At 42.7% G+C, this 17,928-nt stretch overlaps 1 protein-coding gene and 1 pseudogene across 3 annotated transcripts; both read left to right on the top strand.

The window, feature by feature from the left end:
* Window positions 1-29: 29 nt before the first annotated feature.
* Window positions 30-10,240, top strand: LOC136098113 (probable 2-ketogluconate reductase). Of its 3 annotated transcripts, none has more exons than XM_065831240.2 (7): window positions 30-306; window positions 991-1,288; window positions 4,249-4,633; window positions 5,871-6,042; window positions 7,475-7,650; window positions 8,364-8,460; window positions 8,851-10,240. In XM_065831240.2, exons 2-7 carry the CDS (start codon window positions 1,283-1,285, stop codon window positions 9,005-9,007), a joined length of 993 nt encoding a protein of 330 aa, XP_065687312.1. In that variant the 5' UTR covers window positions 30-306; window positions 991-1,282; the 3' UTR covers window positions 9,008-10,240. The 3 variants fall into 3 exon arrangements, with proteins under 3 accessions (XP_065687312.1, XP_071660741.1, XP_065687313.1); XM_071804640.1 differs by having other exon boundaries at window positions 31-306; window positions 7,472-7,650; XM_065831241.2 differs by lacking the exon at window positions 991-1,288 and having other exon boundaries at window positions 32-306; window positions 7,472-7,650.
* A 30-nt stretch (window positions 10,241-10,270) lies between these two features.
* On the top strand, window positions 10,271-16,103 carry LOC139827318 (putative 2-hydroxyacid dehydrogenase SH0752; annotated as a pseudogene).
* The last annotated feature ends 1,825 nt before the right edge of the window (window positions 16,104-17,928 follow it).

Genomic DNA, 17,928 nt, shown 5'->3' with positions numbered 1-17,928 from the left:
GCGCTTCCGCCCGGAGGAGGAAGCGAAGCTCTCCTCGGTGGGCGGGCGTGCTGGGGGTGGGGCTGGGGAGCTGCTTACTGTTGGGCAATGTTTAGGTTTATCCAAAAAAAATGCGGCTTAAGTGAATTCGGTGGCAGGTTCACTCTCTTATTTACCGCGTGGAGGAAACACACCCAGCCGACTGCCGCTGTCCTGCCCTCCGGGAGCCTGATACCCGTTCGCAGAGCGAACTTCTAGGGTTCGCCTCTCCCTGATAACCCTTCGCTCTGCGGTCTGTATTCCAGAATTCCGAAGGCAAACCTTCAGGTGAGGCCTGATAACCGTTGGTGGAGCGCACAGCCAACAGCATCCTGGCTTGTGTCAGAAACTTTGGCCAGCAGGACTAGGAAAGTGATCGTGCCACTGTACGCACCAGTCGTGTGACCCTTCCTCAATTATTTTGTTCAGTTTTGGACCCCTCACTATAGCAAAGACATTGAGGTGCTGGAGCATGTTTAGAGAAGAGTAACAAAGCTGGTGAAGGGTCTTGAGAAAGAGTCTTATGAGGGGTGGTTGAGGGAACTGGGTCTGTTTAGCCTGGAGAAAAGGAGGCTGAGGGGAGACCTGATTGCTCTCTACAACTACCTGAAAGGAGGTTGTAGCATGGAGGGTGTTGGTCTCTTCTCCCAAGTAGTAAGTGATAGGACAAGAGGAAATGGCCTCAAGTTGCACCAGGGAATGTTTAGGTTGGATATTAGGAAAAATTTCCTCACGTAAAGGGTTGCCAGGCATTGTAACAGGCTGCCCAGGGAAGTGGTGGAGTTGCCATTCCTGGAGGTGTTTAAAAGATGTGTAGATGAGATTCTTAGGCACATGGTTTAGTGCCAGTGTTAGGTTATGTGGCAGAATGCAAACCCCCCTCTCTCCCCTTCCCTCCTTCATCATGGAAGGAGTAGGCACATCCCCCTCTCTCTCTATGTGAGGCTAACAGCTTCTTTTGTTTGGCCCCAGAGCACCCTGGCCAGGGCCATTAGGAGAAGGGATTGCCAAGGCACCAGTGAGGCGCTGGGCACCTGTGACCAGTGTGGGGGATGTTTGGAGGCTTCAGGGGCACCCCACACACGGTGTGGGGGTGCAGAGAAGCTTCTAGAATGCCTACAGTCAGGTCTGATCAACCAGTATAAAAACGGGACTCTCTCGTCGAGACTGGGCCCATTGTCGCCGGTCTCTCGGAGCACGAGCTGAAGATGCTGCCGCCGAGAGCCCCCCTCCCCAGGATGGAGACCCCACTTGCCTTGCCGCCATGTGTGTGAGTAAAACTTCTCGCAAGATTGCGAGTATATTTATCCTTTCCGTGCACATATGCACGTGTAACTTCCCGTGCTTATTACAAGCATGTATAAAATTATTTCCTCGCACAGTCGCGAGTGTATTTATATTCCGTGCACATTTGCACGTGTACTTTAAATTATTTCCTCGCACAATTGCGAGCGTAACTTTATTCTGTGCACATTTGCACGCGTACTTTAAATTATTTCCTCGCACAATCGCGAGTGTATTTATATTCCGTGCACATTGGCACGCGTACTTAAATTATTTCCTCGCACAATTGCGAGTGTAACTTTATTTCCTCGCACAATTGCGAGTGTATTATAAATTTATCCTCGCACAATCGCGAGTGTATTTTCCTCCCGTGCTTCCACATAAGCACGTGTAGTATTCCGTGTACATTCGCACGTGTAAGTAAATTAACCCTCTCAGGATTGCGAGTGTATTATAAATTTACCCTCGCGGAATCGCGAGCGTACGCTTTACCTGTATCTCTTTAAGAATAATCCCGCACCATGTTCAGGCAAGTGTGTACTCCACTGGGACTCGGGGGTGGTTCCGGGATTGTTTTGGGTGAAGCCACATGCATGCACTCTGTGGGCCGCCTGTTGTACTAGTTGCTGCCCCTTAATAATTTTCCTCAGCTGATACCTGAACCTATATTTAAGTCACTTTTGGAGTGCTAAACCCTGTTTCTCACCAGTTTAATAAAATTTGTTTTGGACCCTGTTGTCCCTTAAACTAGCCTCGGGGTGCCTCCGTGACAGGTTAACAGTTGGACTCGATTTTAAGGGTCTCTTCCAATTAAAATAATTATAAGTGGGATGTGGAGCTGTGCTGCTGTGGTCAGTACAGCTGTCCCAAGCGGTGCTGCAGGGTGGCACCAGGAGGGTAAAATGGAGGTCACTACAGCCCAAATCTCTGTTATTGACCACTCTACAGATGTTAAAAAATTCCCTGTACCTCCATTGGATTTCATCAAGGAGACAATGCAACAGAGAGAGCAGCTGCTTGTATCTCCTGGTTATAGAAGATTTTGTCAGTATATTAATCTGCAGCAATAAACTTTTTCATGCTTGAGCTACTATTGGTTGTGGCTTGAGTATTGGTCTGCTCTGCACTGATGTGTCCTCACCTGAAGCACTGTGTGCAGTTCTGGGCACCACAGTATAAAAAGGATACTAAGCTACTGGAGAGTGTCCAGAAGAGGGCTACAGAGTTGGTGAAGGATTTGGAGAGGAAGCTGTAGGAGGAGCAGCTAAAGTCACTTGGTTTGTTCAGCCTGGAGAAGAGAAGGCTGAGGGGGGACCTCATGGTGGCTACAGCTCCCTCACAAGAGGAGGAGGAGGGGCAGGTGCTAATCTCTTCTTTCTGGTGACCAATGGCAGAACCCAAGGGAATGGCAGGAGGATGTGCCAGAGGAGGTTTAGGTTGGACCTTAGGAAAGGGTTTTTCACCCAGAGGGTCGTGGAGCACTAGAACAGGCTCCTCAGGGAAGTAGTCACGGCCCCAAGCCTTACAGTGTTCAAGAAGAGACTGGGCAATGCCCTCAGACACATGGTGTGAACCGTGGGGTTGTCCTATGCAGGGACAGGAGTTGGATTCGATGATCCCTGTGGGTCCCTTCCAACTCAGAACATGCTATGATTCTATTGTGTGTAAATACAGGTATATTTGAACTAGCTGGGTCACAACTTCATGCCAACCTTCTGTGTTTCTTTCTGTGCCCCCTACACCCAGAACTAATCCTGCCTGTGAGAGCTGCGCTGCCCAGCTCCTGGCAGTGGTCGCATTTCAGTACCATCCGGTTCCTCTCTTCTCTTGGGATCAACATGCTGGTACTTCAACACGCCAGGTAGACGTTTCACTTGAAGTGATCAGCAATAAAACCAGGATATTTCAGCATTATGTTTCAGAATCAAACTGGCCATTGAGATGAGACATCCCAAGCCAATCTTTTTGCTTCGTGAAAGGCGTGTGTATTATTTTACACTATACAGTCACTTAAAAAGTTCGCTTGTAGCGGACAGGGAGAAGAGCATATTTTGCACCATAAAAAATCCACACAAGCTTGAGCTCCAGCTGTGGGGAACAGTCCTGGAACAGTAGCATGAATTTGTACCAGCTTTGTCCCAGAATTGTGGAGCTCACGAAAAATTACCAAGGTCCCCACTTTGCCATATCTCCTTTCTAGAAAATTCAGAGAGGAGAGGAGGTCTTTTTATTTGCCCACTTGTCTCAATCTGGGTAATATTTTCAAATTTTTCTCTGCAACGTGAGAACCAGAACTTACTACACATACATTATTTCAATATGTTACGTATGATTATCTATGTATACATACATGGAAGCAGATATCTTATGTAAATAGACTGGATGTTTAAAACACTGAAGGCAGGCAGTGTAGCAGCGGTCCAAGGATGGCCCTTCATTGTGGAAATTTGTTAGACCTAAACTATGCCTGACAGATGTTTGTCAGACCCATCTGAGCCTCAGTGCCTCCCTACACCACCTGCAGCTTCACCAAGCATAATCAATAGGCAAGAAACTTAACGTGACTTTCTAGTGGCCTCTGTTTCATAGCACTGCCTATAGAAATGAGTTTGTGAATAAGGTTGAGAAGCTATGAGATTTGTATGAAATCAAACTTGATTCAGGATTAGAATGAAACTATTTGAGAAGAACACCTTGTAGGCCTGGGTTTAGATCTGAGGGAGTGCATATTTTGTGGTGTTATAGTCTAAATCAGCACTTAGTGAAAATACTGGGAAATTTTCTAATGTGCCACAATAGTACCAAACGACTGTGGATTTTTTGTGTCTCACTAAAAGCAGTATTGAGTTCCATCAGTTCCAGGTGTGAATTTAAATGATCACCACAGCATCACTCCTTTAAGGGTGTCCTAAACAAAGGAGGATTTCTTTTATTCTTCTGTTGCAGGTCATGGCAGGAGAAGAGTTGCCAGGTGTTCTGATTCTGGATGTAGGAGGAACTCATGGTGTGCTAGAAAACCTTGCAGCACTTTTGAAGAAACACTTTCGTGTTATCACCCTAAAGGAATTTCATGAAAACAAAGAAGAAATGAGAAAAAAAATCCAATCTGTTTTCGTATTTGAGGGCAGGCCAACTATTGACCGTGAGCTTCTAGAAAGTCTGCCCAATTTAAAGGTAATTGGAAACTCTGGAGTTGGAGTTGATCACTTAGACTTGAAAATGATTTCTAGCTTTGGCGTAAAAGTAACCAACACCCCACATGCTGTGGCCGACTCAACAGCAGACATAGGAATGGCCCTGATGCTGACCTCTGCCAGAAGACTAGTGGAAGGTAATACTTTAAATTTTCCTGCATCTTAGCTACTTCTTTGGCATATCTCACTTTTACAGATGATCTGGATGATCTGTCCAAATCAATATTTGGGATGCTTTTACAGGGAAAAGTATTTCTGAGGACTCCATTTTCAGAGGCCTTTGCCTTTCATATGTCCCACTTCTTTTTAAGGCAATGGTGACAAAAGTAAGGCCTTTGCCTAAATTATGCACTTTAAAGTCACTTGTGATATCCTGTTTGGAATAAGGTCTGGGGGCTTAATTCTCCTCTGGCTGTTCACTGTGTGGGTTGTTTATAGCTGTAAAAGCTGGATATAAAATGCATCCAAATTAAATGTCACCGCTTTTACATTTCCCCTTGGAACAAGTATAAGGAGCTACAGGAAGGTACAAGCATTAATAGCCGTGTCCCCATCACTAGAACAGTAATTAGCATAACTCTTCATTTTTTTCCTGCTTCTGCAAAGAGTTTGTCTAAACCAATGGGTTGTATTTCCCAATGAGCATCAACATTAATATTGAAATAGCCGATAGTCATTTTGACAAAGTTATTTCAAACTGTACCACCAACATTAGTTCATGTCTTCAAAGGCAGGTGCTTTCCCCACATGCCCTTGCTACACAATTCCTTTCAGGGGAAGGAAGGTGTCAGCAGAGACTATCACAAGAAGTTGCCTCTGTCTTAAGGGACTCATAATCTTTCTGCTACTGCTGCTCCATCCCAAAGCATGAAGTAACACCTCTTTCCCCATAATGTTTTCTAACAATTGCATCTTGTTGGACCTCAGGTTCTTTGTATAAAAGCTCCTAGAGATCCTTGGCTGAGCTGGAATGTGCAACCTTCACCCCTACTCTAGCAGTGGGGCTGCTTTGGGTTGTGATCCAGGAGAGAATGAGATTTAACCCAGCTAAAAAAAACGTGAAGTCAATGCTTGCGGACTGGTGAGTGTCAAAGAAACTGTATTTGACCTTGGAAGAAAATATTCCAGCCACAGAAGGATTAATTCCCAGAGGCCAGGACTGCCTCCCCCCTCCCCCCCTCAGCTGTGATACTGGCTCCAGGCCTGGCTGCAGGGAATGACACCATCCAGGCCCTTCTCTACATTGGTCAAAATTAGCAAGGATGTTTTCTAAGGGGTGCTCCAGAGCCCGCTGATATGATGGTAAGGAACTTCTTTTCCCCAAATCTATGTTCATGGTCAGTTTGTACCCATTCAGCATGTGTTTACATTCAGGCTGCCAGATTGCGGTTTCTCCAGACACGAAGTATTTTGCTGTCGACTGGTTGGGAGTGGAAGTAACCAAAGCAACGCTTGGGATCATCGGGATGGGCAACATTGGGTACAAAGTGGCCCAGAGAGCCAAAGCCTTTGACATGAGGATCCTGTATCATAACAGGAACCGAAGGTAAAAATGTTGGGTTTTTGCATGTAATTAGTCAGGGGGCAGTGACAGAAACTGCAGCTCTGCTCTTTGTCCCTGGTCTTCCTAGGCACTTGTGACAGTTGTAAGCAGGATGGGGAGCACCAGCATGCCACAACTTCCTTGCTTTGGATCCCTTCTCTTCTGGTCAGGAAGCAGTTCCTCCTTACCTCCTGTGCTTGCCCTGCCCTGCTTAGCTACTAGCAGTTTGGAACAAGGGCTGTGTGACCTTTCTGAAGATGTTGTCCAAGGAAACCAGGCCTTGTGCCCTCATTGTGTCCTCTGTCCTGCCAGACTCTTCTTCAGGCTTCTGGCAGCATCCCTGGCCCACCCAGCCAGTCACCCCTCTCCTCACACCAGCACCAATGACAAGAGTCTTCTCTCAGTTTTATAGCTCCCTGTCTTTCAGACTTCACTTCTCCTTCATTCCTTTTCCACCCCAAGTCCTAACTCATGTGTCAGACAAGGAGAGACTTTACAGGGATTGGCACAGATGCAGGAGAGAGGAGTGGGGTCTGGCTGTATCCGCAGCCTCCTGTACCTAATATTGCCTACACAGAATCATAGAATCATTCCAGCTGGAAGACACCCTCAAGATCATCGAGTCCAACTGTAACCTAACTCTAGCACTAAACTGTGTGCCTAAGAACCTCATCTAAATGCGTTTTAAACACCTCCAGGGATGGTGACTCCACCACTTTCCTGGGCAGCCTATTCCAATGCTTCACAACCCCTTCCATGAAGACTTTTTTCCTAATGTCCAACCTAAAGCTCTTCTGGCACAACTTGAGGCCTTTTCCTCTTATCACTTGCTACTTGGGAGAAGAGACCAACACCGTCCATGCTACAACCTCCTTTCAGGTAGTTGTAGACAGCAATCAGATCTCCCCTCAGCCTCCTTTTCTCCCCACTAAACAACCCCAGTTTGCTCAGCTGCTCCTCATAAGCCTTTTGCTCCAGACCCTTCACCAGCTTTGTTGCCCTTCTCTGAACTCGCTCCAGCACCTCGATGTCTTTGCTATATTGAGGGGTCCAAAACTGAACACAGGATTTGAGGTATGGCCTCACCAGTGTGGAGTACAGTGACACAATCACTTCTCTAGTCCTGCTGGCCACAGTTTCTGATGCGAGCTAGGATGCTGTTGGCCTCTTGGCCACCTGGGCACACTGCTGGCTCTTATTCAGCCAGCTGTCGACCAACACCCCCAGATCTTTCGCTTTCACACATGCATCATTCCTTCAGTGACCCACCACTCCTCTAACCTCTTGCTCCCTCTAGCCCGCATCCTTCCGCCCTCCTTTCCACAAGCTCAAATGTCTCAATCTCTATGCTGTTCCAGATCTCTCCTAGGGTTTGTTAAAGCCAGTTAGAAACAGTCATGTCAATTTGGGGGTGTGTGCATTTTTCCTTCAGAAGAAAGGAGGAGGAAGAGGCAGTTGGTGCCCACTACTGTGAGAAGATGGAAGACTTGCTGCAGCAATCAGACTTTGTTATGTTGGTTGTGAACCTGACTGCTGAGACTCACAAGCTGATTGGGAGAAAGGAGCTGGGGCTGATGAAACCCACAGCTACTCTGATAAACATCAGCCGAGGTTTGTGACTCCACAGTTAAGGTTGTGTTTTGCCTGATTATGTTGACATTCTCCTGTCCAACCTCAGTCATTGATATCCCAGTTCGGGTCATGAACTAGCTGGCAGTTTACAAAGTAATGACATATCATAGATGAGATGCTATGTTTTCAAAGGTCCTATGGAATTTAGGGATGCTCAGCAGATTTTCTTTTCTCTTTAGCCTTATGTTAAAGATAGGGCTTTTTAGTGGAAATAACTGAAAGATTTATTATCACTGATGATGAATGGGGTACAAGATAAAACATGAGTTTAATTTGAAACAGCTATGTAGAAAAGAAACCTCACATGGGGTTAAAGATCTGTTGGCACTGAACAAGTGTATGAGAGATATTGTAGTTTCAGTAAGCAAGATAGTGATAAAAGAATGGAAAGCTTGAAGAGATTAAATGATTTCTCTATAATAATACAGGAAGTCAGTGTCAAAATGAGGAAAAGACTGAAACCAGTCACATACCAGGAAAAGCCTTATGCAGTGGATCATAATCCTTCTCTAGTTAAAGACTAATAAATAAAATCTCTGTTTTGTTTGGATAATGGTTATTAGAAAGACATTCAACTTTCTAACAAGATGAAGATTCTGTTATTTTTCTTACTAGACCCTTGAGACCTTTCCCCACTTCTAGGTAAAAACGTTCATTAACTCATCACAACAGCAAGATTTATTTCAATGCAGGTGCAATTATTGATCAAGATGCATTGATAGAAGCTCTTCAGAATAAGGTTATTAGGGCTGCCGCTCTGGACGTGACTTACCCTGAGCCTCTGCCAAGGTGAAGAAACCTGTTTTCCATTCTGTTAATCTGAACTGTTTTAAACTGTATCCATAAGTGTGCTCATTATCTGGATCTCCATGGAGAGTCTCTCTCACTGTTTAAGGGCAAAACCTCAGGCAGTCACCCACAACCATAAATAAATGACAAACTATTTGTCCTTCCCGTATCTGTCAGTTCTTCGCCAGCCTAACTGACAAGCAAGGCAATGAGACCAATTGAGAGGAAGAAGAAATGGGTAACCAAGCTTTCTGCTGGTTCTGTGCTTGTGGCCCTTTTATTTCAACATACCATTGCTGTTTCCTGAGGTTCAGTTCTTAACAACTAGCGTGAGATAGCTGCAGAGTAAATTCCCTGTGTAATACATTCTGTTCTGTCTGCTTCTTGCAGAGACCATCCCTTATTAAAATTAAATAACATCATCATAACCCCTCACATTGGAACTGCGACGGTCCAAGCTATCCGTATGATGACAGAAGAAGCGATAGCAAATATTCTGGCTGTTCTCAATGGCAAACCCATTCCAAGTGAAGTGTTTCCCAAATGATGTGTGCCAGATGATATCACTAAATCTCATATGTATGGGAAGCACTATTTCTTACAGTATTGCTTTTAAACTAAAAAATAAGCAACCTATTCTTGCACTGTTTTTGTTGCCATGATACTGCAAAGCTGTCATCTCACTAGACTTATTCTGTACTGTTATTTACAATTCTGAAAAATAAAGTGGAACTAATAAAAGATATTTGTTTGAAGATTTTGAACTGAGCAGTTATGCACTTTGATATCTTCAGTCTGTTATTTCAATTAATACCTGTGTTCTGTTTCCAGTACTTGCTGCCATATGATGATGAGCAAATACACCAAACAGTTTGTGTAACACTCTCAAATATATTAAAGGTGAACTGAGCATTAATTCCCTGCAGAAATTTGACTGTATCCTGAAAAACTTTTCAGTCAATATTGCAATGTTCTATTTCTATATCTATATCAAAACACTGAAGAAAGCAGACTCCTTTGAAATGATTGTAGGCCTAAGGTTTTCTAGCCTGAGAAGAGCTCTGCTTCATCCACATGTTAAATCAAAACAAAGTATCTTCAGTTTTCCTGAGGGAATTTTTTCAAAACCAAAATAAATCCCAAGATATTTAGTTCCACTTTGCAGACAAAAATTAAACTTTTATCTTGACTAGCCAAGAAACAACCATTCTTTTAATTTAAGTGCATAAGTATTTCTTGGAAAACTCTTGCCTAAGTATCTATTATTTTTTAACTTATGATAGCCTCAGGAGAAGGCAGTGCAGTTAAGAAGTCACTGGTGTCTCTTCAGAACATGAGGCTGCAAAAATCTCTGTAAATTTAAAAATTAACCTGGTAACTCAAAGTTCATGATGAAGTTGTGTAATTTCTTTTCATGGACTAGATTAGGTCCAACATTTTTCTAAACTATATATGGTAATCTGTGATTTCAGGGCAGGGGAGGTTTGTTACCCCAGACTATTGGTGGTCTGAAACTAAGTAATTAGAAATAATTTTGTGTTATGGGAGGGATATGAAACCTTACAGACCATGAGGGACAGAACTTCATCAGACTTGATCAAGTGAATACCTGTGTGTGTATAATTTGTATTATACTTAAAAGAGCTCCTTGCCTTGGTTGGTTTACCTCCCTGTCTAAATATGTGGTTTGTGAGATTTCTTGTCATAGATGTCATGAAACAGGACATGGAAGTGATTGTTCTTTAAAATGTCTGGTAATAATTATATGTCTTTCTTCTGACATTTTGTGTCTTTCTTCTTTGCAAAGATTATGGAATGAGGAGAGCTACCTGGGCTTTTGGTAAATGAAATTGGTGGCATACATGGGATACTGCATGGCCATGTGGTGCTCCTGAAGAAACATTTCTACCTCATCACCATGAAGGAATTTCTTGAAAACAGAAAGCATATGAGTAAAAAGGTCTAAGTGATTTATTTGTGGTGGCATAAACCAGTCATTGACCAAAAGCTCCTCCAGGGCCTGCCAAACTTGAAAGTGATTGCGAATGGATCACCTGGATCTGAAACTTGTAGCTAGCTTTGGTGTGAAGATGGCTAATACTCCATGAGGTGTTTTCCAGCAGCACAGCAGCTACTGGGATGGCTTTGCTGCTGGCATCTGCTAGAAGACTAGAAGGTAATGTCTCAATTCTTTTGTGACTTCTGAAAATCGTATGAGATTTACCTACCATTAACTTGGCTTTTCCTAAAGTTATCTGTAGTGCACATAGTTTCATATAAAATGTGAAAATATAAACATGTTGGGTTGGCAAATAGATTAATTGGTATTTTAATATATTTTCTGTATCATCAATATATCTAAATTATCACCTTATACACGAGCATATTTAACATGTATTTCAACCACAAAATCATATGAGTTTAGTTTTCACAGGACACCAGCCTGCGTTGAAAATGCTTCAGCAGAATCTAATTGCATTTGATTCAAACACAACTTCTTGCTTTATGGACCAAGCAGTCTTTGAAGCTGGAATTAGTTTTTAGAATAAATATGGCTGCAGAGTTAATTTACAGTTTCTGATTAACAACACCCTGAAGTTTGCTTCCTACATATGAAAACTTTCGATTTCATTACCTTCTTCAGCGGCACTTTTCCAGTAACTATGACATTTGACATAAGACATGCTTCTTGATGTGGTAATGGTACAGACAGTGTTATTGACCAAAAGTGGGGGATGCCAAAGATCAGACGATTGCTGCAGAAATTGGAGTGTGGGAGGCAACAGTGAGGCAGAATAAAGATACATGCTGAAAGCTGGGGCTGACAGAGGCATATTCTCAGAGACTGAAATGGATTGGTGCAGAATCAGGGAGTTTAAAGAGCATTAGATAGCAACAAGCCAGTCTGCTCCTGTTTCTGCTGGTACCATCCTTTCTAGTTTCTTCCACAATTTTTTCCTGCCATTTCCCCAAATAGATCTGCCTTTGGCTTGGTTAGAATGCTTTCTGCTTCAGGAAAAGATCCTTGAGATTTATCCTGTTAAATTTACCCACCTTTGATTTGCCAGCTCTACCACAGGATTCATAGAAACTCAAAGGAGACTTGTCTCCCCTTAAATCTACTTGTACCTCGGAAGGAGACAGATTAAAAGGGAGATTAAGTTCTTGTTCCTATCTATGTAACCTATCCTTGGTGGCATTTCTGATAGATCTGCCCTAGCATGGCTGAGCTTTATCCTGAGGCATCTTTTGTTACTTTAATAATATTCTGCTTATGTTTTAGAAGAGCTGATGATATCAGAACACTGAAAAATCAGAAGCCTGTCACCTTGTTAGCAGACTAATATGTGCAGGCTATCACGTTGCAATTTCTTCAGGTATGGAGTAATGTGAAGCCAATTTTCTGGGAGTTTAAGTTACTGGAGCAACTCTGGGGATCATCAGCATGGGCAGCATTGGGTGTAAGATTGCTCTGAGAGCCAAAACACTTGAAATGAACATTTTGTACCACAACAGAACATGGAGGTAAAGATATGTTTTGACCCAATGACGGCACAAACTCTTTTTTAGATAGTCAGTATTTCCTTTTCAAGGATTTACATCAGGAATAGAGCAAGAAATAAGGGAATAGGGCCAGGATTAAAACTGAAGGGAAAAAAAAAAAAAAGAACAGTTCCCTCAAATCAGTGTTGTAAGGATTTAATTGGTGATTAAACACTTGGAAACATAATTTAGGTTTTATATTAGAAATTCCAAGGTTTCCTGGATATGTGAAAAGAAAAAGGAAAATCAAGCTTATACCGTTTTTATTGTTATCATATCTTATTACAGTGAGACTTAACTCTACCTTTTGTTTATTTTTTTCCCATATTTTGAAGTTCAGAAATGATCTTGTTGAAACTCTGAACTAGGAAACAGAACTAGGAAACATATTTGGCATGATATGAGAACTGATTAACTTGAGCACTGTTCTTGAGAAAACCTTGTTTCTCTTCAAACCAGTGGGAATTTTGCCAAATATTTAACTGGATTTCACCCTTTAGATCTAGCCCCTCTTAACTTCTGTATCTGGGAATCTGATCCTTGTTAGAGATCCAGCACGGGCTCTTCAGTGTAAAGGTGAGCAAGATCGCCAGGTACAACTTGAGGCTGTTGCAATCAGGAAAGTTGCAGCAAACAAGCAGAACAAATGTTTACAGCTATAAGCCATGAAATGTCCTGAGACAACTTTTCTCCATATGCAGACTGCAGGAGGAGGGTTACTGCTCTAGCTAGCCCTGACCAAAACACAGCGGTGGATGAGGTCAGAAATTTCTGGCCTTGCTTGGCATTCCTGTTACTTCATAAAATATAAAAACAGCTGAACAAACTCATATTTAATAAAAAGTACTAGTGAACACCTTTCTTAAGGTCTTTTCAGAATTTCATAAGCCACAAAAAAGAGAAAATAAGGCACAAATCCTTTTCTGCATATCATTACTAAGTCCCTCTGTTTAATATTTTTCAGTCTTTAACATTTATGTTAGAGTTCTATGATAAATAATTGATGCACAGTGCAACAGAAACTAAAAACCTGCTTATTTAAAGTAAATTTACCCTTCAAGCTTATGTGCTGAAGCAAGATGCACTCTGCATGCTGCAAAACTGGCTATAGTTCCAGTTTGTCTGTGGTTGTTGACCTGGACATGGAAAGAAAACAATGGAATGCACGTGCTAGGAGACATGTAGTCCAAAATTACAATGAAGGTATTTTCTTAGTGTGACTTCTTTCTTTATTTCTGGATTAAGGAGGAGATAATTCAAAGCCATTCTCTTGCAATCAGGAGCTTCTTTAGTTCTCAATGTTCAGGCAGCTAAATTTACGAAGAGCAGGAGAAATGGCAAGTATTCTTTTTTTTATGGTGAAAAGTTCAAACTGAAAACCTCTCTCTACTTTGGTAACTTTCTGTGTGGAACACTTTGTTTTGTGAAAGTCCTGGGGCAACCAGGAGCCTGCTAAAGAGCTGCCTTGCTGATCCCACTCATAAAAAAAATGACACGCTCACTGTAGGATGCCCAGAGGATGGGGACCACTGGTACGCTCAGGGCTCACACAGATGAGTTCTGGTGAATACTGCCTCTCTGGTTTGAGCCATTACTGCAACCTGTGAGGAGCACCTTTGTGGGGGACTACGGTGGGTCCATGGGTTCCCTGACAGAGAGCATGGGAACAGAAATTAGCCTTGAAGATATTAAGGCCTACTCATGAGAAAGATGGGAGTAAAGGAGTGTCCGAAGATGTTAAGGATGTACCCGTGAGAGAGGAGAGAGTAAAAGAGTAACATCGATGATAGCAAAAATAGCCAATGAGATGTCACTGCTGTAACTTGTAACCAAAAGTGAAGAGACACATGAATTGGTAAAACCGTATAAAAATGCACTTGTGGCAATAAATGGTGTCTACTACTTTCATCCTGGAACAACTTGGTCTATGTCGTTTGTCTGTCTCAGCCGCGACACACCTTCCCCGCAGGGGATCCTGGAGAATGGACCATGTGCTGCTGTCTGTTCCAGTGCCTAGCCTTAGTCCACTTGCAGACTTTAAAAGAAGCCCCTGGACCCTGCACTGCAGCGCCTGAGAGGCAAGCACGAAATCCAACCCCTGCTGTAAGGCCTGATGCCTTCCAGAAGGGCCTAAACAGTCAGCTGAGACTGAATTCACATTTGTTTACCAGCTGTTTGCTATGTGAATGTGACAATCAGATAATTTAGTTTGTATACCAGTGGCATCATTGAAGAAAATATTTTAATGACTGATGCCCTGAAATACAGTGTGATCCCTCTTTTCCCCACTAGGAAAGAGCAAGAGGAGCAAGCTTTCAGCGGCACTTACTACAAAAATGTTGCTTTTTCCATGCGAGCCACGGAACCTGCCACACCAATATGATGTTCACAGAGTTCGCTTTATTGTCGGACCGGGCTGGCTTTATAGCAAAGCTGCCCTGTCCACGCGCCTTACAACAATGTGATTGGTTGTAACTCGTGTTGTACAATAACATGACAGGCTGCATGTACTGTCCACGCGCTCTGCACGCATGTGTCCGGCGATTGCTCACTCATTATTACCTTCTAATGGTGCTCCTTTAGTTTCTTCTGTCTCTGGCTTCACCTCTCAGCCAGGCTGGTGACAACCCCATCCCCCTGGGGCTGGGGGCGGCTCTGCCACTACACAAAAAGATAGACAACTTGCTTCAGTGGTCTGATTGGGAAAAGGGGAAAAGAGAGATGGATCTGATGGAACCCACAGCTACTGTCATTGAGATTGTCTGAGGTGCCATTGACTGGCCTGAGGAGAAGGACTGAGCCAGCTCCTGCCGTGTTACCAGCAGCACTATACTGCGCCCACTGCACAGCTGGTGTGTACACTGGGAACAGCTCAGGCATGGCAAAAACCTCCTCTCTCTCCCCTTCTTTTTTTCTTTTTTTTTTCTTTTTTTTTCTTTTTTTTCACTCCCAGATCATTACCTGCAAATGGCACTCAGAGAGACTCTTATGCCAAACCAGGTACAGTAGTTGACCACGAGGTGCTGGTGACAGCTCTGCAGACTGGTGCTACCAGGTCTCTGCTGCTTTGGATGTCACCTGCCCAGAACCACTGCCCAGGTTGCCATCTCTGCTTGTTGGTCAGGAGCATGGAGAAAACCCAGCAGGAGGCAGGAGCATCCTTGCAGCAGGCAGGGGTCTGGAAGAGGCAGGGGTTTGGGGAAAAGTACCATGAATAGGAATGGGAGGCAGCCCAGATGTGGCGGCTGATAACAGGTCAAAGGGCAGCCTGGGGGCCAGGAGACAGCAGGAGGTGTCTGGAGTATCAAACCCCCACCATGGAATCACCATGTGAAGCTGCAGCAGGCTTCACTTACAAATTGCTTTATCTGAAGGTGCAACTTGCCATGAATAGGTGCAAGCTGCTTGAGTCATCCCTCCTTAAACCTGCCGCATTGCCCCGAGGTTTCCATCCCCACAGACTTGTTTCCCAAATCCAGGGCTGAAGCACTGCGGGCCAAGAGGCTACCTAGCTTCTGTAAGAAGACACCTCTGCCAGAATGGTGCCTCAGGCAGTTCACTGTGCTGGATGCATTTTGGGTTGGGGCAGTTTGATCTTGTTTAGTCTAAGTGCCAGGACATCACTGTCCATTACTCAAGTTGCATAACTGCAGCTGAGATCATTGTGTAGGGCTAATGTGTCAGAAGGGTTTAATCCTCTCTTCAGACATAACTCAAATTGCTACCTAATGGCAAAAACCTGTTTCTGGAAAAAAGAACACAGTGTAAACTCTTAACATGTCCTTTTAATGTCCAAAATTACTTGAACATGGGTGAGCAGGTTACATGGATGTCAGTGGGACTTGTATATTTATATTTAAATACAGTGCAAAAGCCGAGGTAGGACTCTTTATTTAGCCAAATGACAACAGGTAACTTGACAATCTCTTTTTTCCTTTCTTCCAGATTACACATTGTTAAAATTAAAGAATGTCATTATAATGCCTCACCTGGGCATTAAAATAGGCAAGGTCACCTACATGATAACAGAGGAAGCAGTTGAAAACGCACTAGCAGCTCTTAATGGTCTCCTCATACCCAATGAAGTGCTCCCTAGCTGATGAGCAAAAGGATATAAAAGCTCTCTTTTTAATATTCTCTTTCCGCCCATCAGCTCTGTAGGTTTTTATTCTCATGTTTTCCCTGTTAGAATAAACCTATTCCAATTGGGCACGGAAAGCTATGCCTTGGTTTCATGTGCCATTAAAAACCAATTTTGACATTTTAATTTCCTTGCATTGGAGGAGTACATTACTTCTCACTTCCAACCATAGATAGATGCATGCAGGCTTCAAGTAGCTCTAGGAAAAACAAATTCTGATTACTAATGCACTTCTTGCTAGGCTCTCTAGTCCTAAAGAAAATGTCATTTTAGATTACATAATTCACTTTGTTACTATTCTTTTAGCTATCAAAAACAACAAAGTAAGATACCTGGCTAGAAATAATATTGACTTTCCATATGGAAGTCTCCATTTAAACTAGCTTCTGAGACTCAAAATGCTGAGGCTAAAGTCAGCTTTCAGAAACATACTCAGAATCACTTATTTAAAGCAGATGGGATTTTCGAAGACAATTTAAAGTACTAGCACTAAGCAAAATCAGTCTTCAAGATGAACATGTTACTATATTTGTAATACCAAATGTATGTGCAGTCTACCTCCAGATTTTTAACTTTGTGCAAATATTTTGAAGAACACTCGGAGCTCTATGAGCCTCCAGCATCATTCTGTAAATTGGTGGGAACACAAAGTCTATAAAAACACACACAGCATTAAAATCCAAATATATACATTTTCTTTTCTATCACTGCTTTTGGACATTTGCAAGAATAATTATATTTGAAACAAGATATAACAGGGAACTTCACTACCATGGCTTTCCTCCACTAGAAATAGCCCCTTTATTACAATGAATCATTCAAATTCCACAGGAAAATTCTCTCTTTAAATAGAAGAGTGCTCATCCACTTCACTAAAGATTTGTAGGAAACAGTTCATTGTCTTCTTAGTTATCTTTATGTACTCTCTGTTGTCTTAATGTAAGTTCAAAAGACAAATAAACTGATACACAAGTCAAAGTGATAGTAACAGAATCAACTTTACAAGATGTTTCCTTCTATGTTCCCTTATGGAACAGGACAGGATGGGCCTTTGCTGGCTCTACACTGGATATCGCTGGATCTGTTACAGTTGGATTAACATTAAGATAGCAACCAGCCCTGTAACCATAGAATTCTTGTATTCAGTAACCAAACTCTATTCTTAAAGCTGACATAGATTTATAGTATATTCTTATAAGGCAGGTAACTGTAACCGAGCCTTATTCTTAAGGTGGACATGGATTTACGGTATATTCTTTTAAAGTTGGTACCTTAGAAAATAACTGATAATCATAGCATCTTTTAGATAAGAAGTTTGTGTTAGAATAAGTGTGGAATATGGTAATGGTTGTCAGGGGTTATAATGAACATGTATGTGACTAACTTGTATAATAAGGTGTAGTCTGAATCAGCTGTTCGAAGCCAGCTTTGGGTGCGAACCCCTGGTTTCCCAGCGCTGAAATAAAGCACCGCATATAACTACGTCCGTGGTTATGTGTTCTGATTGCTAACAAAAGTGGCAGTGCTATGCATTTTCTTATGTAGTATGACTTCATGAATAGTATGATATTTAATCTATCAGTAAAACTTATACCAAAGTTGCCATTAAGGGCAGCTAGGATTTTGCCTGTGGTCTCATGCATCTTTACAGAGCCATTTCTGCTTCCTTTTTCTTGCAGGAGGTGGTCACTGGTGCTTGCCAAAAGACACTTCCATCCACCAGTTTAACATATGATGATGTTACCAACTTTTGCAGCTCAGGGAGACAAGACATTGCAGCTTTT

This window comes from Patagioenas fasciata, chromosome 2, assembly GCF_037038585.1.
Source record: "Patagioenas fasciata isolate bPatFas1 chromosome 2, bPatFas1.hap1, whole genome shotgun sequence".
NCBI lineage: Eukaryota > Metazoa > Chordata > Aves > Columbiformes > Columbidae > Patagioenas > Patagioenas fasciata.
Note: the sequence above shows the minus strand (reverse complement) of the source record. Positions and strands in the feature narration are given on the sequence as shown.

Excerpts from the sequence above, each read along its gene's own strand:
- LOC136098113 (XM_071804640.1), top strand. Across the intron at positions 6,043-7,471 it reads TATCATAACAGGAACCGAAG|AAGAAAGGAGGAGGAAGAGG; the intron begins GTAAAAATGTTG and ends TTTTTCCTTCAG. Across the intron at positions 7,651-8,363 it reads TCTGATAAACATCAGCCGAG|GTGCAATTATTGATCAAGAT; the intron begins GTTTGTGACTCC and ends ATTTCAATGCAG.